The sequence below is a fragment of the Lacerta agilis genome, chromosome 5 (assembly GCF_009819535.1).
Source record: "Lacerta agilis isolate rLacAgi1 chromosome 5, rLacAgi1.pri, whole genome shotgun sequence".
Classification (NCBI taxonomy): domain Eukaryota; kingdom Metazoa; phylum Chordata; class Lepidosauria; order Squamata; family Lacertidae; genus Lacerta; species Lacerta agilis.
This window is the reverse complement of record NC_046316.1, coordinates 43,406,700-43,431,741: the sequence shown is the minus strand read 5'-3', so window position 1 is coordinate 43,431,741 and position 25,042 is coordinate 43,406,700. Positions and strand designations below refer to the sequence as shown.

Here is a 25,042-nt window from a genome sequence, read left to right as displayed (position 1 = left end):
CTATCTGGCCCTGGGGATTCTCCCCCCCCCTCCCAACACTGGTCTCCAAGCCGCATCCTTCACCAGCCCTTCTTTGCATCCTCCTTGACTGTTTTTTGTCTGGCTATATACTGTATCCTTTAATTCCGGTAATACCTCTTGTTCACCTTAGGTGACAGGGACAGGGAGGGTTCTGTGAGCATCTACAGTGCCAAGTGGTCACACATTCAAAGTTCTGCTACACACACTTTTGCTTCTGGCACCACTGGCATGCCCCCCCCCCCCAATAAATTAGAATTGCGAATATCGTGCATTTTCCTGCTCTAGATTTAGTTGCATCTCGTTCGGTCCCCTGCTCCTCGCTCTATCGCAAGGCAGTGCGTAAAATAATAAATGGCAGAAATCCCGTCCGCGCGATTAAAGCGAGAAACTGAAGGCAATGTCTGCCCTGAAGGCTCCCGAGCATGCTCAAAAGAGAACGAAGGCGGGTTAAGCAACAGCAGTTTCCGTTGCCTTAGTACGCGGAAAAGAATCAGCCGGGAGCCCTGCCCAATCTTTCCTAGGTTCCCTCCTCCCCAGCAACACGAAACTCCAAACTGAACTACAGTATCATTTGGGGGGCGGAACCAATCTTCTTCAGCTGAGGGGGTACACCGGATCAGTCGGGGAGCAGGATTGGTTGTGCGCCATCTAACGGAGACCGCTTCCTTCCTTAGTTCCCCGTAGGTACTTTCCCCCGACCTGTCGGCCGCTCTGGCCTACCGGTCCGCCCCCGCCTTGTTTCCTTCACAGCCATGCAGCCCTACATGGTAAACATCAAGCTGTCGGCCCGGACCCTCACCGGGGCGCTCAACCCGCAGAACCGAGGGGCGGCGGACTGGTGAGTGAGTGGGGGAAGCGGCGAGGGGCGGGCAGAGGAGGGTAGGCCACCCAGGCCGGCGGGTGGCAAGAGAGAGTGTCGTTAGAGAGAGAGAGAGAGAGAGACCGAGAGACCTCTGCGGAAGGTGGCAGTCCCATCTCTCATGCTGGAGCCCCGTCGACTTCAGCGAGGCTTACTCACGAGTAGGCGTGCATAGGGTCGCAGTGTATGGGCGTGAGAGGGGCGCCTAAGACCGACCAGTCTTGTGGCCCTAATGTGAGAGGGGATTTTAGGGGCAAAGGATCCAGTGTTTCCCTGAGGCGTGTAAGCTGCTAAGGGCAGTTGAGTGAAGTTCACAGAGCCCTCAAGCAGAGCTGTGTAATGCAAACTATTGCTAAAGCCTGTACGGGGTTATAGTGCAAATGTGTGTGTATACACACACACACACACACACACACGTATAGAATGTGTGTGGGTTGACATGTATGTAACGGTTTGACTTCTCAGCTGAAGGCGCGCTCTTCCAAGGTCCCTCAAGACAGATGGATGCCAACCATGTGTGACGGGTGGGTTAAGAAATGGATGACAGGTGTAGTGCTCGATGATGGGAGCAGGCAGCGTCATGGGCGTGAGCTTTGCCAACTGGGTTGGTTTTAATCAAGTATAGGGATCAAGAAACTTGAGCTGGTTTGGTTGGCATCTTTCTATCTCGGGAGATGGTGGAAGAGTGTGCCTTCAGGGGTTAAAGTCAAACCCGAAAGTTACAACACTTGCTGTGGCTGTAGAGACCCATACAGGAGAGGCATGTTTTGTTGCAGCTGGGGCAGTCTGTCCCGATTAAGCTGAAGTGAAAGCTGGTTGTAAAACACTTAAGAGGTTACCAGCGGAGACATTTAAGGTAGGGTAGAAATAAAAGCACAAGACTTGCCTTCATTGGAAAACTGAAGGGAAAAGTCTCATGCAGTTGGTAAATATAACAATTTGGGGGTTCTTTTTATGTGTAGGAGTGGTTGCCAAAAGATTCTTTCAGTTCTCTAGTGATTCAGCTAGAGAGTTGCTTTCACTTCCCCCTTTTTTTTTGGAGTGGAGGATGCTTTGAGATATTCAGTGTCTATAACTTTGGATCTAATTTATTTCCATAATTTATATACCACTTAACACCAGTCTCCAAGCAGTGCACAGTAAGGCTGAGTAGTTTAATCATGCATTTCATATGTTTTGGCTTTGTTTTTGTTCTATGGCTTACCGAAACTATGTTTTTACAGTATGATTACTATTTTCTAGGGGCTGGCAAGGGTTGATTGCATATGGATGTCATTCTCTCGTTCTGGTTATTGATTCCAAGACTGCCCAGACCCTACAGGTTTTGGAAAGGCACAAAGCTAACGTTGTCAAGGTAAGTTAATAACAAATATATTTGAAACATTGTAACCTGTTTAATGTAAAAATCAGGTAAAAGAAAATAATCAAACACCAACCCTATCATGTTTAGGTAGTAATTGCATTTGTTTTCATAATACTGTTTCAGTTGTAAGAAGTAACAAGCGTATTGCTATCTAACCACACCTCTTGACAGAAGTGTTCATGTTCTAGTGAGCCATTCATTTAAATCAATGTTCTAGTGAGCCATTCATTTTTTACCTAACGCTCAATCTTCACCGGGCTCTTGTGGGGGGAGGTGCTTGTTATGTTTTTTTAAAAAAGTTTGTTGTACTTCTCCACATCTTGGTGGTCCTCCTCATACTTTGGTTTAATTTCTGTCAGCACTTACCACTTGAGTTCACTGTCAGAGAGAGTACTGTTAATTTGGAATTTGTTAATTTCAAATTGCCATATAAGAATATTGGTGTTATTAGATTTGTTTGCACCATGGGATTTATTCACTCTTCCCAATTCATTTATTACTTGCTATACCACCTCATGTTACAGATTTGTAAGTTGCACATATTAGTCTCAGGTTCTAATTTCTTCAGTTCCATTATTTATTTATTTATATTAAATTTATATACCGGCCTTCATTTGTAGATCTCAGGGTAGTTCATAACATTAAAATACAATATAAAAACGCAATTCATTAAAAATAGTATTTCGTGCTTTTATTTATGTTACAAATATCTCTGAATGTTACTTATCTTCCTATGTTTAGGTTAAATGGGCTAAGGAAAACTACCATCACAATATTGGATCACCTTATTCTTTGCGCTTGGCTTCTGCTGATGCCACTGGAAAGATCATTGTTTGGGATGTTGCTACAGGAGCTGCTCGCTGTGAAATACAAGAGCACACAAAGCCCATTCAAGGTAAGGAAACGTGTGTGTGTGTGTGTGTGTGTGTGTTACACCGTCATGCAGTAATAAATGGATTTGCTAGCTAAAAGAAGAAGGTTAAGAACAATAAGTAGTCAATCTGTATGCTTCCATTTACATTCAGGTAATTCCTGCATGTGTGTTCCTTCTTGTGTGGAAGACATATTTCATATACCTGCCTGTTTTTAAATTTTTAATTTGCTTTGCTGGTGGGACTTTTGAATAGGATTGTACTGTAAGTATATCTGTTAGGAAAGTCCAGAGGCTCAGGATGGTGAGAAGTTTAGAAACTGAATCCTGTGAGGAATGGTTGAAAGAGCTGAGTGGGTTTATTCTGGAGAAGATTAAGAGGAGACAAAGATAGTGGTCTTCAAATAGCTGAAGGGCTCTCCTGCAGAAGATGGAGCAGGCTTGTTATCTGCTGCTCCAGAGCACAGGTCTGCAATTAATGGGTGCAAAGTGCATGAAAGCGGATTTCAGTTGAACATTAGTAAAAACTTTCTAAAAGAAAGATTTGGTTTAACAGTGCAGCAGGCTGCCTCAAGAGGTTGAGGCCTCTCATTTAAATGAAGCTTGGAACAGCCACCTGTCAGGGAGGCTGTGGTTGCACCCTGCAGTGCAGATCCTACATTGAGCAGCGAATTGGGATTAGATTATTTCTAAGGTCCCTTCCAACTCTATTATGCAATGGTAAACAAACTAAATCCTTGCATTTCAAGGTCGTAAGTCTCTCCTCATCTCAGCTCCTCTGGGCATAACAATCTCCCCCCTTAGTTTTCTGTACCTACTACCCCATCTCACATTCTCCATGGTCTTACAGCTTCCCTTGGTTTATTTGTCCCATATTGACTTACTGTCTCGTACTGCTGACAAAGTCTAATAAATATAAACGACCCTCAATTTATTGTGTGGTTTACACATTTTGAAAAATGTGTTTATTTCAGTGTTCTGTTGCTCCTATCTATTTCTATTAGCGCCATAGGAAAAGGGTTTAAAACCTGCAGAGTTGGGCTTATACAGACTTTCCAGCCTTGTTAAATATGACAAACAATACCCCATTGTTCAAGGCTACCCTAAACTTGTTAGCTCAGTTTCTGGAGAAGGCCACTCCGTCACTAGGCAACAGTGAATTAGTTCAGCAGCTGCATTTCAGCTTGTGGTACAGGTTGTATAACTGCCGATATGCATCCTCAACCAACAAACTACACTATCACTGAAGCTTGCATATTACCCAGCCTTGTTCATATTTTTTGCTCCATCACAATACCTGGCAGGTGGGGGAGGAAATTTGGGATCTTGCATGTGAAAAGTAACAGGTATCTTGAAATGAGCCTGTGATATTTCTCTTGATGATGCCAGCAGAGCAATATTGGAGAAGACTGATAATGATATAGACTAACTTGCAAAAATGAAATATTGTATAGAGTCATAGCTCAGTGGCTGAGCCCCTGTAAAAGGTCATCATGTTGTCTCTGTCTTCTTTTTCAGCCCTTTGGTGTCATGTAATTGATCTAAGATGGGTTTGGTTTAAAATCTAATAAAGGTATTTATTGTAACCCTGCCAGATTTTTCATTATCAAATGGCTCAATTTAATACCTTTCAGTAAAAGGCAGTAATAATATACAGGGATTCCCCATTAAATTGTGGACTGTGGCATCTTGAGCAAAAAGAAAATACTGTATCCAACATTTTCTCTCTCATTCCCACCCCCATTAATGCCCTCTAATGCCTCTCAGTTCTCTTGTGGCACTCCACTCTCTCTCCCCCTCCCAACTTTCCAGGAAGCTGTGCATCTCCTGCTGTGTATAGTGCTGCCCACATTCCTCATTATCATCACAGTAATAGATGTCTTTTATTCCTGAAGTAAAATTCACAGCATCTTGGTGAAATTTAATTTCCAACATGGGCTTTCATGAATAATTGATAGTTTGCTTGCCAAGTTGTCTCATAAAACTTTTCATGTACCATAATGACCCAAAGATTCCCCCCCCCTTTACTGCATTGCTGAAAAGCTGGTGAAGTTATGCGAAATCTGTGTTGATTGCTTCTGATGATGATGTGGAAAAGGAAAAGGTCACAATGCATAACTTAACTATTCAATGCTGAATACTTTTATCTAATATTAAGGTGTTTAATTGCTGAGAAGGTTTTGCTGTTATTTAGTTCTGATGTTTCTCTGTGGACACATTCAGATCAGTTATCTATAAAGCTGCCCACATATGTAAGGTAATCTTTAATGCATTCCTCAATTGTTGGTAACATAAAAATGAAAGCCTTGTAATTCCCTTCCAATGATTATTCACATTCTCTTCAGAATTCATTTTTCTTAGATGTCATTTTTACTTATTAATTTTAGCTTCCTCTGTCACAGATAAGGAATAGTTTAAAATGAGAACAATGATATAAAGATTACTAATTCCCAATGATGGAGGTGGCTGATGCCCACATCATTTTGTGGCCCTGTCTCCTTTTTTTGCTCTGTTTTAGAAGTGGCAGCCCATTTGTATTATGCCACACACCAAATTGCAGCAAAATTGTGTCATGCAACATAGCCAACTGCAGCCATTTTCTGGCTGGCACCCCATAACATTTTCTCAAAACTCCAGAGGTCCCAAAAGGTTGGCAACCTCTGACGTAAAGCTTGGTTTTGTGTAGACTTAGGTATTATTTTAAATCGCTTCAGGACTTTCCTAGTGAAAAGTGATGTTACAGTATAATCCTAAGGTTTAGATTTATTAGATTTGTAAGTGCCATTTGAAGATCTTTATTGCTAGCTGATGGGCAAAGAAATAAAATCTACACCCATTATGTCAGATATTCTGTCCTGGAACAGTTATTGATCTGAGCCTTGGTGATCCTATCTGTTTTTTTAAAAAAAGACTTCATGATTAAGATTTGCTGAAACAACTTGCTGCTTAAAAAGTGCAACTGAAATATGAATTCTCTTCAGTGAACTTAGTGGCAGGTTTTGGGTTTATATTTCAGTTTCCATGCTTACCTGTGAAATACAGAATGTGTATTAATGGGTTGCCTTTAATCAGGTCTTCATTCATCTCTGTTTCCCATGGGGTTGATGGCTAAAATTATTCCACCAGAAATTTTTGTTCATTTAACATTTAGAAGCCACTTGCTAGAACAAAAGGCCTCTCAGTGGTTTACAATTTTCTTGGAAGTACAGAAGAAACATCACATAGGTCTGTGAAACTAGCACTTTTGCAGGTGCTAAGTGCTTAAATGGGCATACATTGGATCAAGTAAAGAGGTCTCAAACTGTTGATGGATTTATATACTAATAAATAGCACCTTGAATTTGGCCCAGTGACACATTGGCAGCAAGGGCATGTCTCTGAGCAGGGAATTATATTATGTCTGGGTCTCCTGTCAGTGGAGAATACTACAACATAATTTGGATTGCTGATTGTAGCTTGAAGTAATCCAACATTGATGTCACCCGTGCCTGAACTACCAAAGTCACCGTATCCAGATTTTTTTCTGTTGGAATTAATTAATTCATAACTATGAAAGTTGCAAATACACCATTAGGTAATGTTGCCATCTTCAAAGTTTTTAGCTAAACTTTGCTTTTGTTGTTGTTCAGTCGTTCAGTCGTGTCCAACTCTTCGTGACCCCATGGACCAGAGCATGCCAGGCACCCCTATCCTCCACTGCCTCCCGCAGTTTGGCCAAACTCATGCCAGTCGCTTCAAGAACACTGTCCAACCATCTCATCCTCTGTCGTCCCCTTCTCCTTGTGCCCTCCATCTTTCCCAACAACTAAATAAGCATGCTAGGGAAAATATTTCCAATGCACCTTGAAAAATTTCTGCATTTTCTGCTGGACAAAATATTTTGGTTGAAGAATAACAAGTCCTCTGTGTACATGTGGAAACAAACAATTGTTTCCACCCTAATGGGCTGCTTGCTTGAAGCCAGCTCAGATCTCTCAAAATATTGTGTTAACACCATGTTGTTACAGTAGCTGTGTTTTCAGTTTTTATTTTCAAACCAGTCTTCTTGCCATACCTCTCCTCCTTCACTCCCCAGTAAGAAAGGGAAAATGCAATTTACACTTGCACACATATGTGGGTTTGGCTCAGGATTCCTTAACTGCTGGTTTTTACTAGCTTCAGTCTCTTTTGATGTCAAGCTCTACCCATGTACAAGTGCCATGTTCTATCACTGATTACAAATATTCTGGGATGTCCTTGGGCCAGATACATTAGCATGTGTGATGGCCTGGGAGTCAGACTCTGATGCTGAACCTGAGGGATCCCAGCCTGCACAGGATTCCCCGCCTCCAGAACCAGCTGAGCCGGGGCCAGGGCTTGAGCCTGAAGGATCCCCACCTGTGCTGGATCCCCAGGTGCAGGCATCAGCAGAGTCTGCTCTGGCTCCTGATGGGAGGGAGGACCCATTGCCTGCAGGTGCTCCACTCCCAGCCTCTTCAGAGGAAGCTGAGGCATCCCCTGGGTCCAGTAACCCACCAGCCTCTCCTGAGCTACAGAGGCTCAGGGCAGAGAGGCGAAGGGAGTTAAGTGTCTGCAGGAGGAGTGCTCGCCTCCAGGCCCGGAGGAGAGGCGAGTCTCCGGAGGATCGGGACCGCCCTAAGCATAGGGCCAGATAAAAGCCAGCCAGACCCAGCCCAAGTTGCGTGAGCAACTTAGTTGCAAGCGTGTGCTCAACCTGCAACCTTGTGCCTGAACCTGCCTTGGACCTTGACCTGCTCCCTGCCTTGCTCCCCGCCGGATTGACCTCCTTTGGACCCCTAGACCCAGGACTGGACTTGGACCTCGCTTCATGGACAAACCCTTGGGGCCAGCACAGCATGGGTAGGCAGCAGGACTGGGCTGAGTTGTGGGAGCTCTTGGGACTATGAGTTTATATGAGGAAAGAGGTGCTGGCTGTGCATGGCTCTCGTTACTTGTAAGATGGTTTGAGCACTTCTGGTTTCAGTTTTTCTTTAATAAACAGATTTTTAAATCAGTAATGAGAGCTCTAGCTTTGTTTTACTGATGCCATATTCTGATGTTTGCCTCAGGAACCTAGAAGATGAAAAAGGGAGCTGTTATTTTTAGTTCAAAGGTTGACTGACTGTTTTCATCTCTCTCTCTCCCATCCCTTCCCTTCCCTTCCCTTCCCTTCCCTTTTACTTTTTGACAGACATGCAGTGGCTGTGGAACCAGGATGCCTCTCGAGATCTTCTCCTTGCAGTTCACCCGCCAAATTACATAGTGTTATGGAATGCAGATACTGGCACAAAACTCTGGAAGAAAAGTTATGCAGAAAACATCCTTTCTTTTTCGTTTGATCCCTTTGATCCTTCAAATTTGACATGTGAGTTCTGTTTTAGGAAAGTATGTTACCTTCCTGTTCTACAGGACTGAATACTGCTGTCATACAAAATTTGCTGTTAGATTGTAATATGTGCCACAGAGGCTTAAAAATGCAACATGAGAACTGAGAATGAACAACATTGGACAGTTTCGTTAACCTTGTGTTATTTTAGAGGTAGTTTTTTGGGAAATGAATCTGAATGGTTAAATAAGATTGTGAAGGGAAGTCATGAATTAATTGATTACAAAGTTTGCCTCAAGTCAAAGTCGTGGAGAGTGAAATTGTAGCTCATATTACAATGCATATACAGCTTTATCATACCTGTGGGGTGTAAGAACGAGGAAATAGCTTCTGTGTGTTACATGTGAAGAGCTACATAGCTCAGCATGTTAACTCAGAAGATGGTTCAATTAAGTTCACTGGAACTTGCTTTTGGGTGGGTTGTATAGGACTGCAGCCCACTATATATATATATTCTTATATAAAATGTTGCATATAAGAATATGCAGCATTTCCCACCCTGATCCCTTGTACTACAATCCCCTTAGTCTCAGCAAGTATGGCCAGTGGTCAGAGATTATGGGAATTGTGGTCCAAAACATCTTGAAGGTGCCTGGTTGGGGAGATTGCTTTGAGATAATACAATATAGCTGAGGAGCTGCTGTATTGGTGAAAGTTAGTGTACTGAACTGATGTGGAAGGACAAATGTGTCTGCCAGTAACCTTACATAATTTTTTTTAAAGGGTTAAACTTCTATGGCCTCAGATAAGAATGGGTCATCTATCACTCTTTTCCACAAGGATGTTCCTTTTATCAGTTTGCCATGTATTTCAGCATTCGTAAAATTTGTTACCACTTTTCATTCCAGAAGTACATTGAAAAGTGAAATGCTACCATCAAATCTCTCCTCATATTTTACAGTAATAACTGTGTCTTTTCTTGGTGCAGTGCTTACAAGTGAGGGAATAGTGTTCATTTCGGACTTCTCTCCTTCCAAGGCTCCTGTCAGTTCAGGGAAAAAGGTTTACATTTCCAGCCCTCGTTCTAGTCCTGTTCATAACAAGCTGGTATCCGCTGCAGGGGCTAAAAAGGCCCTGGACAAAGTAAAAATTCTCATCACTAATGAAAAACCAAGGTAAGCATGTGTCTTAAGCATGTGTTTTCTACTGTGCTCACAAGACTTGTTCTATATAGATATACCTATATAATACCTACAGTGCAAGGCATGTTGTTCTGGCTAAGAATGGGATAGGGTAAGCCCAGTATTCCATTTTTGTCCTTGAGACCTGGGATTGCTGTCAGCGTTTCAAGCCATATATGGCTGTGAAGTATCAGGCTTTCAGAATGAGTTATTTTCTTTATACATGTAGACTTTATCCATGTATCCATGTTTAAGGAAGCTTTTAATGTTTAACAGACTATTGTATATTAATATTTTGTTGGAAGCCACCCAGAGTGGCTGGGGAAACCCAGCCAGATGGGCGGGATATAAATAAATTATTATTATTATTATTATTATTATTATTATTATTATTATTGACTTACCAGTTTTCCCTTTGTGACTTAAGTCATCTTGCTTCAAAAAAGTTTATTTAGTTTTTCACTTTTGAAACAAGATTGCTGCCAACTGGAGCAGACTTCTGCTTGTGCAACCAGCACAAACAGCTTGTGCAATCCATCCTGTGTATCCTTGAAATCTGCTCCAGTTGGTCAGGGCATCATTTGGAGCAAATTTTTGGGGCATGTTGGAGACTGCTTGTGGGGTGAGGAGAGGAAAGCGAGGTCCCAGTGCACAAATGTAAGTCTGCTCGTGCAGCATTGGATTCCTTCTAAAGGGAAGCAGTGAGTAAATTTCTACTCTAAGAAGTGATAATTGGGTCAGCTCTACAAACAGGGAAGGGAAGGGAGCTCATCTTAAATTTCAGATTTTGGAGTACCATTGCAGGGCAGAAAATAATCAGTTAATATACACACACACACGCACACACAAACATTTTTTGCTATTTGAGGGTGGTCTTACATGGAGTTTTTTGTTTGTCTTGGCCACTAGGGCTGTTTCTGAGCAAAGATGACATTATATCTGTGGTTCCCAACATGGGGCACATGCCCCACAGAGAGGCAATTTGATTTTTTTTGGGGGGGGGGCAATTAGAGAATTAGTTATTAACCATTAATGGCCTTTTAGGCTTCCTCCACATGAGTAGGAGTTCACTTTTTGAATAATAATAATTATATGTCACGGGGGGGGGCATGGCCAAGAAAAGGTTGGGAACCACTGCATTATATTTAATAAATAAGCCCAGTTGGAGCTTTCAGTACTTTCTTTGAATGGCCTGTAAACTACTGCATGCATTTTCAAGCACTGGAATTCATGGACAAGTTCCAAGGAAGTGGGTTCTGAAAAAAGCAGTACCCTGAATCATCATTTCATGGAAGAATGAGGGCGCATGATCATTGTCATTATAAACTGCCCAGAAAAAAAAAATCAGTAATGCAATAAGAACATTTGAAGGGAGGGATGGGTAGTTCCCAGTATTTTTGTGGTTGGTTCGTTCGTTGGTTGTATTTGTTGTAGCATTAAAAAATAAGTTTATATAAATTGCTTCAGAACTGATCTGTTTGTTCACATGTGGTGGTATTTCTACATGGTTGTGGGGCATTTGAGAATGATCACAGGGAGGAAATATGGTAAAAATGGCTTCCTGATTATGTAGTCTGCTGGAAAGCTCTCCTATAAAAAAAACCCTGTTTAAAATGTGTGCTCTTTTGTGGGTCTTGGAAGTGTCTACTGGTGTGTAAATGTAGGGGGGTTGAATATCTATGTTGATTTCTTAACTATTACCACCCATTAAACTTGATTATTGCATTTTGATACTTTTTCTGCAAACAATTAAACATTAAGCTCCATATGGCACAATTTTCCTTCCTTGTTGCTGTTTTTCATCCTGAATACCTTTAAATGTGTCAGTAATTGTTTTAACAAATTCATCAGACTATATTGTGAATCAGTGCTGAATGTGGGTAAGATCAATACTTTAATGAGAGCTTTACGTTTTGAACAATAGGCTTGATGGCATCTCATTTTGCAATTATTTGTGAAATGTGATCTTGTGTCAACTGGAAGGGCATGAAAAGCCTAGAACTATTTACATTTCCTCCTTGTCAAAAAGGAAACTAGTGGGGCAGCTGCCGTTTCTTTGTTGCCCAGTAATGATAGAAGTATTTTTGGTGATGACTTGCACATGCCCTTAAGAATTATGGGTCTTACCCAAGTTTCATTGATTTCAGGGGGGGGGGGCAGCTAATTAAATTTGTCTGAATTGGAGCCTTTTATTAGGATTAGACACATGTAAGTGCTTGCCCTATTCCATGTCCCTCTCAAATTGCTTTAAATGGGTAACATGCAGGTATGAATAAGCTGGAAAGGCTGGAATATTATAAATAAAATTGATATAATGGTGGTGAATTTCCATTTTTCTTTTGCTGTTCTCTGTAATCAGGCATGGGAGAAGAGGGCATTGAGCATGACAGGTGGGTTATCGTAGCTAAAAAATAAAAGGGTGTGATGTTGGTGGTTGCAAACCTGTGATTGCAACCAATCCTGGCTCTGTATGATGTTTCCAAAGGCACATTTGTCACAGTTTACATGTTCAGGTTTATACTTAAAACTTAGCTGTGTACTTGAATATAACCTGTAAGATTGTTCTCACTATCCAACCAATACATCTGCTCAACTAATGAAAGAACCCTCTTTTTCTTGGCCCGGGCAAAACTCTTTAAAAAATGCTTACTGCTTCCCTTAGTAACTAATGTAATGGCTTGGCTGTTCTTAAGAACGTGGAGAGATGCTGCTTCTATAGTTGCATGATCAATTATTGATGAGAGAAGCATCTGAGATGGGCTTGGTAGCTGTTTGCAAAGCTTGATTACATGTAGCTGTTTAATTTGATCATGGATTGCATTTTGGTTACTGGAACACTTGAAAACCTAGCCCTTTTGCAATGGAATATATTTTAATAAAACTTATTTGTGATGTGTCTAGTGCTGAATCAGTAACACTGAATGACTGCCTTCAGCTATCCTACCTGCCTTCCAAGCGAAACTACATGTTGTTACTCTACCCAAGAGAAATCTTGATTCTTGACCTTGAAGTAAACCAGACAGTAGGTGTGATAGCAATCGAAAGAACAGGAGTGCCTTTCCTCCAGGTAATAAATCCATCTTGCCATTGTGCATGCCTTCATTTTCATTTTATCTTTAGATTTCCATTCTGCCCTGTATTTGTCCAAAGCTGTAGATGACACAAGAGACAAAATACTTTAATTTGCAGGCTAAATGCAGCCCTGTGCTAAATAAGCTTGTTTTTCCACAAAACATTTCCCAAAAGTTTTATTGAGACTTAGTGCCTTGGCTCACTTGCTCTGTTTCCTTATGGAATACAGATGTTTCTGTTAATACACTGGATGTGTGCAGGAATCATCCAATACAAAAGTTGTGAGTCAGTGGGGAACATGAAAGCAAAGGTTGATTGCTAAAAAAATAAACTAACCTTGAAGGGGCATTGCAACTGACAGCTATAACCTTGAGATCACTTTTGCCTCCTTGTTAGCACTATTCCAGAATAATAGTTGACAATTTGATGGATGTGAGCTGTTGAGGATTGTGGGTGACAAAATGGAGAATAGAACATAAGGCTGTAATCCAAATCTACTTACCTGGGAGTAAGCTTCGTTGAACTCAATAGGACTTACTTCCAAGTAGGCATTGCTAGGCTTTGCAAAGTGTGTATGTGTGTGTGTGTGTGTGTGTGTGTGTGTGTATCCACAAATACAATAAGCAGTTGCTGGGTTTTTATTGTGAGTTTGGGTGGTGGTAGTCTTGCGGTCAATGTGTAGTGAAAAGCAGTAAGGTATGAGACAATTAAGAGTCTGACATGACCAATGATTCAGCTCTTGTCTGCTAGAAAAATCCATCTCATTTTGTGGTATTATAAAAATTACTAAAGTGGAAACAACCCCATCGTGAAAAGAAATGGCATGTTATACTTGTTTAGAAGTTTCCTCCAACAAAGGCACAAGCTTATTTGAACATCTGTTTCTGCTTGGTTAGGCAGCTAAGTCATGTCTGAAGCCTTATCTGAGCTGCCTTGATCTTTTAGAATATTTTATTTATGTGAACTAAAAAGAAATAATGCTAAGCTTTATAGCTTTTGTCTGGAACTAAAATGTGTGTTTGCTCACTTATGTGGATGGTTCGCATTTATGGCTGCTAAGATGGTGCTATTTTGAATGTATTCATAAAAAATAAAATTCACCTTCATGTGATTATGACATCAGAGGTTTATTATTTTAAGAAAAGAATTAAAACCTGAATGATTCCATTGATACAAACACTCATGTGTATTAGGACAGAGTAGCTGAAATCCCCATTATAATTAAACAATAATATTGTTTTAACTAAATAATAATAAATAACTATAATCAGCTTTCAAGATATCTGAAAAATCATTCATTGCAAAGCTGCCTCTAATTGGGTGTACTGTTAGACAAGTCCTCCTCTTGTTTATGTGATTTGTGCAGGTTTATTAATAATAAATATTAAACCATGGGGGTTCTTGTTTGTTTGTTTAGGTAATCCCATGTTTTCAGCGTGATGGGTTGTTCTGCCTGCATGAAAATGGCTGTATAACTTTGAGAGTTCGCAGATCTGTTGGTTGTATAAACAGTACATTAAATGAAGATCCAGGTGAGCAAGCTACTCCAGTCTACTGAACTAGGTATCAAGTGTTTGAAGTTACAAATTCAATGTTACAACCAAAATTTGCATTTATTCTTATTAAAACTTTGGCCATCAGTTTTCCTAGCTGTATCATCTCCAGCATAGTAAATACCTTGAGGGTATTTGATTACATAAGTCAAATAAAATCCCTCCGCCAAGCCCAATGCTGAGATGGAGATGAGTGTAATCCCTACTTTGGCCTTGCCTTTCACTATCAAATATTGCTGTGTTTGCCAGCAATATATGTAGCACTCACACTGAAATAGGTTAGTGACCCCTGGGACAGATTCATTAAAATAGACTTGAATAGGGTATGAAAGGCATAAAGCTGTAGATGTGACAAATGTACCATGTATCCTCACATTCTAAATGTCTTTTTAGTAATCAGTTACTGTGTCTTTATTATGTAAATTATTCAGTGCACTGACCTGCCTCTGTTTCAAATCTCCCAATATTTTGTGTACGTTTATATCGTACTATAGATGTAACAGTGGTAACCAGCAGAATTAGCACAATAGCCCGGTGGTTGCTAGATTTAACTGAAAGCTGTGTGTGTCTGCTATCTCATGTTTTGACATTTGCAGAACCTGACCCCATTCAGGAGCTGGTCTATGACTTACGAAGTCAGTGTGATGCCATCAGAGTTACCAAGACCGTTCGCCCCTTCACTATGGTGTGCTGTCCTGTGAATGAAAATTCTGCAGCTCTCATAGTCAGTGATGGTAGAGTAATGATATGGGAGCTGAAGTCCACCATTTCAGGCCGAAGTCAACGGACTAGGTAACCTTACTGAATGTTCAGGGGTTTTTTAATTTGTAGTTTAAACCCAAGGAATCCGTGGACTTGACTATGCTGCTTCATTTCTAATGTTTATAACAATGTTGTTTAGTACGACTTTCTACAACAAGGGTTGTTGTTCAGCAAAGCTGCCATTTAAAATGAGCAGCATATCAGCAAATGACTAGGGCTAATAGTGAGGTGGCATACATAACTTCTGACAAGACTTGTGTATGATTTATACTAATGTTGTGTGTATCAGGCCACAATTAATAGGATTATTGCACCTGTGTGAAACAGCATTTTGTTTCGTGTATTATTCTTGGTAATAGTGGTGCTGTCTTCTCTCACCTTCAAAATCAGTGTTGACATAAAAGAGCTCCCTCATTCTTAAAAGATCTCAGTTCCTCAATATCATTTCATCAATTGAAATAGGCATGATCACAACAAGCTGTGTCTGCGCAGAGGATAAACTTGTTTATAGCAAAGAGGTGCAGCGTGTTGATGTCATTTGTACATGAGGCACTCTAAGGCAGTGTTTTTCAACCTTTTTTGGGCAAAGGCACACTTGTTTCATGAAAAAAATCATGAGGCACACCACCATTAGAAAATGTTAAAAAATTTAACTCTGTGCCTATATTGACTATATATAAAGTAATTTTTCAATTTTTCCCACGGCACACCAGGCAACATCTCGCGGCACACTAGTGTGCCGCGGAACAGTGGTTGAAAAACACTGCTCTAAGGGATCTCAGTTGACACAGAATTGGGCAACCAGCCATTCATTGCCACAGTGCAGTAATGTGCAGTGTTTTACTCTTGCCCCTGGACATGGAATGCCATTCGTTTCATGAAGAAATACCATCAAGGTGGGGACTAATCAGTTGTTAATTCTAGCCACTGAGAATCAAGGATGCTCCTTTTTATAGAAACGGAACCTTTCTGCATAGGTCATCCTGGATTCTGTTTGGTGGTCAGGCTAAAGCATGTTAGAATGTTGCATGCTTCAGTTTTATTGTAATTGTCTTTTTGCAGTAATTCAACTGCATCACCTTTGTACTCGCCGGTCTCATTCTGTGGAATACCTGTTGGGGCATCTCAGAATAAACTTCCGGACCTGTCACTGGATAATATGATAGGTAAGTGTATGTGAGCCATAACAGTCTTCTATATTTTATTTCATCTTTGGTAACTAATTTAGCTTACTAAATTAGAGCCAGTGTGGTGTAGTGGTTAAGAGCGGTAGACTCGTTATCTGGGGAACCGGGTTCGTGTCTCCACTCCTCCACATGCAGCTGCTGGGTGACCTTGGGCTAGTCACACTTCTCTGAAGTCTCTCAGCCCCACTCACCTCACAGAGTGTTTGTTGTGGGGGAGGAAGGGAAAGGAGAATGTTAGCCGCTTTGAGACTCCTTTGGGTAGTGAAAAGCGGGATATCAAATCCAAACTCTTCTTCTTCTTCTTCTTCTACTATAGCATTCTAAAGCAAAAAACTGTGTTTCACAGTTTTGAGATTGGTAATTGCTTATGGCCAAATCATGCATCATGAAATCTATTTTGCTTTTTCTATTATATTGTACATCAGGGCAAGGCACACTTTCTACCGAAGAGCAACAAAAAAGTTACTGTTTGCAAGAAGTACATTTAAAGTTCCTGCTAACAGGGCTTCTTTCAGGACTCCCTTTGCCTCCGTTTGCTATCCGCATGTGCCCACCTCTTACCACAAAAAACTTAAAACAGTATCAGCCTCTCCTTGCTGTCGGTAAGTGTCTTAAACAATACAGTTAAATATATTGCTCAGTTTACTTTTTGCAGTGATACGTTTGTGTGATAAACTGTGTGTCAGTCTGGGGACTATTGCTATCTGAAATAGCATGCCCTTGAGTTGCTTGAATTGCTTCCCAGAATAAATGCTGTCTTAAAAGAGAGATAAAAAGTTTTTCCTGTTCTTAGATATTCCTGGCATATATATTATAAATTTTGTGATTTGTATCCCATTCTAAGACAAACGTTTTTGTTGTTGTTTAGTCGTTTAGTCGTGTCCGACTCTTCGTGACCCCATGGACCAGAACACGCCAGGCACTCCTGTCTTCCACTGCCTCCTGCAGTTTGGTCAGACTCATGTTGGTAGCTTCGAGAACACTGTCCAACCATCTCATCCTCTGTCGTCCCCTTCTCTTTCCGCCCTCAATCTTTCCCAACATCAAGGATTCCAGGGATTCTTCTCTTCTCATGAGGTGGCCAAAATATTGGAGCCTCAGCTTCAGGACCTGTCCTTCCAGTAAGCACTCAGGGCTAATTTCCTTAAGAATGGATAGGTTTGATCTTCTTGTATTCTATGGGACTCCCAAGAATCTCCTCCAGCACCATAATTGAAAAGCATAAATTCTTCGGCGACCAGCCTTTATGGTCCAGCTCTTGCTTCCATACATCACTACTGGGAAAACCATAGCTTTAACTATACGGAACTCTGTCGGCAAGGTGATGTCTTTGCTTTTTAATATGCTGTCTAGGTTTGTCATTGCTTTTCTCCCAAGAAGCAGGCGTCTTCTAATTTTGTGACTGCTGTCACCATCTGCAGTGATCATGGAAGCCAAGAAAGTAAAATCTCTCACTGCCTCCATTTCTTCCCCTTCTATTTGCCAGGAGGTGATGGGACCAGTGGCCATAATCTTAGTTTTTTTGATGTTGAGCTTCAGACCATATTTTACGCTCCTATTTCACCTGCATTAAAAGGTTCTTTAATTCCTCCTCACTTTCTGCCATCAAGGTTGTGTCATCTGCCTATCTGAGGTTGTTGATATTTCTTCTGGCAATCTTAATTCCGGTTTGGGATTCATTCAGTCCAGGCTGTCGCATGATGAATTCTGCATATAAGTTAAATAAGCAGGGAGACAATATACAGCCTTGTCGTATACCTTTCCCAATTTTGAACTAATCAGTTGTTCCATATCCAGTTCTAACTGTAGCTTCTTGTCCCACATAGAGATTTCTTAGGAGACAGATGAGGTGGTCAGGCACTCCCATTTCTTTAAGAACTTGCCATAGTTTGCTGTGGTCGACACAGTCAAATGCTTTTGCGTAGTCAATGAAACAGAAGTAGATGTTTTTCTGGAACTCTCTAGCTTTCTCCATAATCCAGCGCATGTTTGCAATTTGGTCTCTGGTTCCTCTGCCCCTTCGAAATCCAGCTTGCACTTCCGGGAGTTCTCAGTCCACATACTGCTTAAGCCTGCCTTGTAGAATTTTAAGCATAACCTTGCTAGTGTGTGAAATGAGTGCAATTGTGTGGTAGATGGAGCATTCTTTGGCACTGCCCTTCTTTGGGATTGGGATGTAGACTGATCTTCTCCATTCCTCTGGCCACTGCTGAGTTTTCCAAACTTGCTGGCATATTGAGTGTAGCACCTTAACAGCACCATCTTTTAAAATTTTAAATAGTTCAGCTGGAATATCATCACTTCCACTGGCCTTGTTATTAGCAGTGCTTTCTAAGGCCCATTTGACTTCATTCTCCAGGATGTCTGGCTCAAGGTCAGCAGCCACACTAGCTGGGGTATACGAGACCTCCATATCTTTCTGATATAATTCCTCTGTGTATTCTTACCACCTCTTCTTGATGTCTTCTGCTTCTGTTACATCCTTACCATTTTTGTCCTTTATTGTGGTAATCTTTGTATGAAAAGTTCCTTTCATATCTCCAATTTTCTTGAACAGATCTCTGGTTTTTCCGATTCTATTGTTTTCCTCTATTTCTTTGCATTACTTGTTTAAGAAGGCCCTCTTGTCTCTCCTTGCTATTCTTTGGAAATCTGTATTAAATTTCCTGTATCTTTCACTATCTCCCTAGCATTTTGCTTGCCTTCTCTCCCCCACTATTTGTAAGGCCTCGTTGGACAGCCACTTTGCTTTCTTGCATTTCCTTTTCATTGGGATGGTTTTCGTTGCTGCCTCCTGTATAATGTTACATGCCTCCATCCATAGTTCTTCAGGTCGTAGCAAAGAGGCTTGAACAACTCAGAGAAGCTATGAGCTGTGTTGTGCAGGGCTGCCCAAGATGGACAGGTCATAGTGGAGAGTTCTGACCAAAGGTGATCTGCCTGGAGCAGGAACCGGCAAGCCACTCCAGTATCCCTGCCAATAAAACTCCATGGACAAAGACAACAGACAAACATTTAGTGTGGCTAAAAATGCATTTTCCCACTCATTAAAATACAAAATGCTGAAAGAGCAGTGAATTTAAATGACCCCAGCTAAATACCTGCTTCTGCTTAACTCTGGCTCCAAAATGCCAATCAGCATAAGTCATGGCTTACGTTTTAATATAATGTATTCTTAAAACTGGTTTAGTGAGTTATTAAAATGCATCTTCTGAAAGCAATTAATGGATTCAGTGTAGAATGGCTGACCTGATCCCATTCTATGTGAAGAAATCCAAATTGTGCCCACTCAGATCTTGTCGTGGCTTGTCTTAGTTTCTACACAGCACAATAGATTTTTGAAGGTTCAGTACTGATGCAAGTTGAAGTTCGATGCTTACTGTGGCAAGTTTCTCACTGACTTTTTAAAGGAAGCATTCATGTATGAAATGAATCCTAAGTTCATTGCATTCATTCTGTTTGTGTAATGACAAGGTAATAAATCAAAATCAGTCTATCGGGATTCTGCCTTGAAGGTTATTTATGGTCTGGTACCCTCCTTACTTGAATATACAGTGGTACCTTGGTTTTCGAATGTCTCGGAAGTCGAATGTTTCAGTTTCTGAATGCCAAAAACCCAGAAGTAAATGCTTTGTTTTCGAACACGCCTCAGAAGTCGAACGGCTTCCGCTGAGTTTTTTTTCAATTTTCTCGATTGAATTTGCAGACCACCCTTTGTGCCTTGGTTTTCGAACGTTTTGGAAGTTGAATGGTCTTCCGGAAAAGATTACGTTCAAAAACCGAGGTACCACTGTATAAAATCTGTCCACTTGGATTATCTTCTACACAACTACCTAACCAAGTTCTACTATTTATGAAGCTTACCTTCAGCCTTGTGAAGAAAAAGGCTGCAAAAGTCACTTGCCTGCTAAGAGGCCAATACCGCGTGTTTTAGCATTGGCTGTGGAAAAGGACAGTCTCCATTCTCCACAGGCAACATGGAAGCCCAGGCTGTTAGTGGTGTTAGCAGCCTGGTTAAAGAAAGCGGGGGAGCTTCTACCAAATGAGCAGACAGAAAAATCTGTCCCTCCACTGCCAGCCTGCTTCATTTTTTAATTTGGTTGTAGATAAATGGAATTTCCTTCCTTTACAGCTGGCATAGAAATGTAGTTGGCTGGTGGAGGGGTTGTGGAACATTATTTCTCTCCTCTGCCAGCTCATTGAATTTCCATGCTCGCTGCAGAGAAGGAGAAGCTCCTTCTCCCATGACCTCCTTGGACACTATCTTTGCTAGCATAGGAGTGAGAGTGGCCCATTTCACTTCCACTGCGCTACCCACTTGCCTCCATGAAAGTAGTCTATGTAGCCTATGGCTACCCAGTGAGCTCTTGCACTGAAGGCTAGCATAGCTACCAGTGGATTGGGCCTAATATTGTGGGTGGGTGGTGTAAAACCTGCCTGGCAATCTAATCCATTACTTGAGGATGAGTGAATAAAGGAGGAAACTATTGAAAAATAAGTACATATAAGAGATTCACTTTTGTGGCGGGGAGGGGGACAAAGTTTATTTAAAAATGTGATTTCTGTAAATTTTACAAATATTCAATTGACTCCTTGCAGGAACAAGCAATGGCTCGGTCCTGGTGTATAACCTTACCAGTGGGCTCCTACACAAAGAGTTAAGCATTCATTCCTGTGAAGTCAAGTGAGTTTCTTTAAATAGTTGTTGATTTTCTGGAGAAAGGAAGATTAAAGTATTTAATGTGCTGTAAGCAATGCTGGCATTTGGCTTAATCATAAAACAGTATGCAGGAAGATTGTTCAATAGGGTAGTTTTCTTTTGCAAATAGAGCCATAGTTCTGTGAAAACTGTTCTGCTTTATAAATATTTGAATTGATAACTAATGTGTGTGTGTTGATCAAGGCTGAACACAAGCCTTTGTTTCCCTAGACATTGTAGCATAGAGAATTTCTGCCTAATGTGAGTCTGATTACAGCTATATTTATAAGGACCATACTATGTGCGAGGCGGTTCCACAATTCTTCCTCCTGACTGTGTTTTGTATTAAACAAAAGCACCAAATGGCCATGGAAGTCTGAAATGGAGAATGGAGGACCAGCAGCTATGGGAAGACCATGGACTGCTGAACTCTTAACTCTCATCCCACTGTTTGTCCTGTGTCTTTGTCCCTTGTGTGTGTGTGGGGGGGGGGGCAGACATGACAAGTAGGAAAAGGGTTGCACAACCTGCTGACAGTCCTTCACTATTGATTTTAGGCTTACGTGGCTGCTTATTTATTTAAAATTAAAACTTCAGGATATGGAATAATAATCTGGCTATTACAAGTACAATGGTACCTCGGGTTACAGACGCTTCAGGTTACAGACTCCACTAACCCAGAAATAGTACCTCGGGTTAAGAACTTTGCTTCAGGATGAGAACAGATATCGCGCAGTGGCGCAGCGGGAGGCCCCATTAGCTAAAGTGGTACCTCAGGTTAAGAACAGTTTCAGGTTAAGAACAGACCTCCAGGACGAATTAAGTTCTTAACCCGAGGTACCACTGTAACTTGGTTGCTACAACTCTTTTGACATATTTCATTGCAGATCAGTCTGTCCATGGTGACTTACTTTTGGCATCAAAGCTTCTTTTATGCTACAACTGCATTTACAAGGAGATATACAGTCTTATGAGATGTTGCCCCAGGTAACAATTCAAGAGGATACAGTCTCATGCTCAGTATGTTTTGTGAGCATCTCAGTGAAATCTGAAACTAGAGTAAACCAGACTTGTTGCAAAGCCTCCAGAAGTTACTAGCCTGGAAACATTTGTACCCTGCTCCTTTTTACTCAAAAGATTCCCCTTCACCCCCCACGGGTGCCACTCTTGTTATTACCAGGAAGTGGTGCCTTTCTGTTTCTCTTTCCCCTCCCCCCCTCATTTTTAATAACGGCACACCCACCAAAGGGAAGTGCTGTTGGAGACAGTTCAAGCTGCCTGAGCCAATCCTTCCCCCTGAGTATTTCTGGGCCCACAGCTTGGAAGAAGAAGAGTTTGGATTTGATATCCCGCTTTATCACTACCTGAAGGAGTCTCAAAGCAGCTAACATTCTCCTTTCCCTTCCTCCCCCACAACAAACACTCTGTGAGGTGAGTGGGGCTGAGAGACTTCAGAGAAGTGTAACTAGCCCAAGGTCACCCAGCAGCTGCATGTGGAGGAGTGGAGACACGAACCCGGTTCTCCAGATTACAAGTCTACCACTCTTAACCACTACACCATACTGGCTATCCAGTGTGGGTGGTGCTTACACAGAAGTTGGTCCACCTGGCAAAGCAATTCAGTTTCCCCCTGCTTTGCCAGCCTGTACAGCTTCTATATACCTACCGCCTGAGGAGGAAGTGAATCCACTTCCTTTGTAGCCAGTATAGTCATTGATCTGGCTGGCAAAGCAGAGCTGTGCTCCTGCTTCACTCACCTGCATGGAACTCCTGGTCAGAGTCAAGACAGAAATAAACAAGCATGCAATTTGAATATACAATTACCCATTTGTACTTGAAGCACCAGGTGTTTGGTCACAGATATGGGGAGCTGATTGAACTACTGGTCTCTTTAATGCCAAGTTCATATAGAGGATTTCTGTTGCACACAGCAGCGTCTAGGGAAAAGAGTATTTGCTTTTAATCTTTGTCTAATTTATTTTCTCTTCCATCATGTGCTATTGTAACTTTGATATTCTGTTGCTCAGCTTTTTGAGTCTTTTGAATCCTGCCATGTTTTATATTAATATTGGAACATTTAATGCTTTAAACATTAGTGCTAATATTTCCCCAAAGTTTATTTTAAAACTATTTAAAATGCCTTATCTCATTGCAGTTTGAAGTGTCTTACATAATTTTATATGCTTAACTTTAAGCATAATTATACAGTACTTTCATCCTTTTCTCAGTTTAATAATTTATAATGTTAGTTATCATTAGTTAGGGACGTGGGTGGCACTATGGTCTAAACCACTGAGCCTAGGACTTGCCGATCAGAAGGTTGGCGGTTCGAATACCCGCAACAGGGTGAGCTCCTGTTGTTCAGTCCCAGCTCCTGCCCACCTAGCAGTTTGAAAGCACGTCAAAGTGCAAGTAGATTAATAGGTACCACTCCAGCGGGAATGTAAATGGCATTTCCGTGCGCTGCTCTGGTTCACCAGAAGCGGCTTAGTCATGCTGGCCACATGACCTGGAAGCTGTCTGTGGACAAACACCGGCTCCCTCGGCCTATAGAGCAAGATGAGCGCCACAACCCCAGAGTGGTCTGCGACTGGACCTAACGGTCAGGGGTACCTTTACCTTTAATGTTAGTTTGGGCATTGGAAAAGCCCAATCTAAATGCAATCAAGTATTAAAAAATGTTTTGAACATTTTAGATTTTAAATTAAATTTAACAGAAATGTGCATGTGGCCCGTAACTATTGGGACTACCTCAGAAGTGCGTGAAATAAAAAATATTTTTGTAATGGTGGACAGAAGAGTGACAAAATGCAACTGAATTTTACATTTTCTAGCTACGAAACCATGGAACCTGTTCATTATTAATTGCTCCGTTTTATATATGAAGTAAAGGTATTTTGAAAGGTAAAAGGTAAGAGTTCAAAAGCATACCAGTGCAAGTAAATAAATAGGTACTGCTGCAGCAAGAAGGTAAACAGCGTTTCTGTACACCCTGGCACTCGTCATGGTGTTCCATTGTGCCAGAAGCACTTTAGTCATGCTGGCCACATGACCCAGAAAGCTGTGTGTGGACAAACGCCAGCTTCCTCGGATATTTTGAAATATATTTGTCAGTAAGCATTGTGGGACTGATTTACAAATGAGTGCCTGCCATGTATTTTCTTACCAAGTCCTGCAGCATCAAATAGAGTAAACTCCCAAGTGTGAACAGTGTGGGTATGTGGACATAGTCAGCAACCATTTCCTTCCTTAAAAATAATAATAATAAAAAACATCTGCCATATTTCCAAAGAGCTCAGGCACTGTTTGTGCTCACACCAGTTTTATCCTAGCAACAATCCTGCAATGTAGATTAGAGTAGACCAGACCAGGCATAGGCAAACTTCAGATGTTTTGGGACTACAACTCCCATCATCCCTAGCTAACAGGATCAGTGGTCAGGGATGATGGGAATTGTAGTCCCAAAACAGCTGGAGGGCCAAGTTTGGCCATGCCTGGAGTAGACTAAGAAAAAGTGAATGGCTTGGGGTTACTCAGTGAGCATCTTGCCCTTCCAGCAGGTATTCATCTAAATGGGTACCAGCTTGGTGATATCCAGAAATTGGGGATTACAATTCCTATCAGCCCCAGCCAGCATGATGAGGGATGACTGGAGTTGTTGTAGTTCAAAACATCCGGATGGCAGCACCTCAGCTAGTCCTGCTCTAAAGCTCTGTGAGACTACTGAATGCATTGAGGGGGGTGTTTGTGCATGCAGGTGCTCATTAGAACAAGCGTGTGTGTATCAGAACTGTTGAACTGATAAGCAACAATTTTAAAATAGCAATGTGGAGGGGAAGGAGAGCCTAGCAGTTATTTATCTTCTACAGGCCGCATTTCCTCACAGAGGCTGTATGAATTTAATATTAAAGAGTGACTTGAGTAGGTTGCCTTGGGTTAGTCAGAAGTTAAGAAGTTGTGAAATTCTGTATCTTTCTATTCCATAGTTAAAGTGGCTGTTACAAATTGCACTGTATATAAAAATACATGAGCCTTGCCCTAAAGAAATAGGTGCAGTTCATAAAACTGGTGTTCTGTGACATCTAATTGCATCCAATGAGAGGTAGGTAGTTTTTTGTGCCAATTTATCTGAAAAATGGCAATATTCC

The 25,042-nt window shown here is 41.4% G+C and overlaps 1 protein-coding gene across 1 annotated transcript in view; it reads left to right on the top strand.

Moving 5' to 3' along the window:
• The first annotated feature begins 699 nt into the window (after nt 1–699).
• WDR11 (WD repeat domain 11) overlaps nt 700–25,042 on the top strand; it is a 49,986-nt gene continuing 25,643 nt past the window's right edge. The window contains exons 1-11 of the mRNA XM_033149515.1: nt 700–859; nt 2,123–2,234; nt 2,985–3,138; nt 8,306–8,479; nt 9,429–9,615; nt 12,523–12,688; nt 14,111–14,225; nt 14,843–15,038; nt 16,071–16,174; nt 16,621–16,797; nt 20,795–20,879. Coding sequence (XP_033005406.1) covers nt 774–859; nt 2,123–2,234; nt 2,985–3,138; nt 8,306–8,479; nt 9,429–9,615; nt 12,523–12,688; nt 14,111–14,225; nt 14,843–15,038; nt 16,071–16,174; nt 16,621–16,797; nt 20,795–20,879 — 1,556 coding nt within the window. The 5' untranslated portion in view covers nt 700–773. The remainder of the gene's footprint in view (nt 860–2,122; nt 2,235–2,984; nt 3,139–8,305; nt 8,480–9,428; nt 9,616–12,522; nt 12,689–14,110; nt 14,226–14,842; nt 15,039–16,070; nt 16,175–16,620; nt 16,798–20,794; nt 20,880–25,042) is intronic.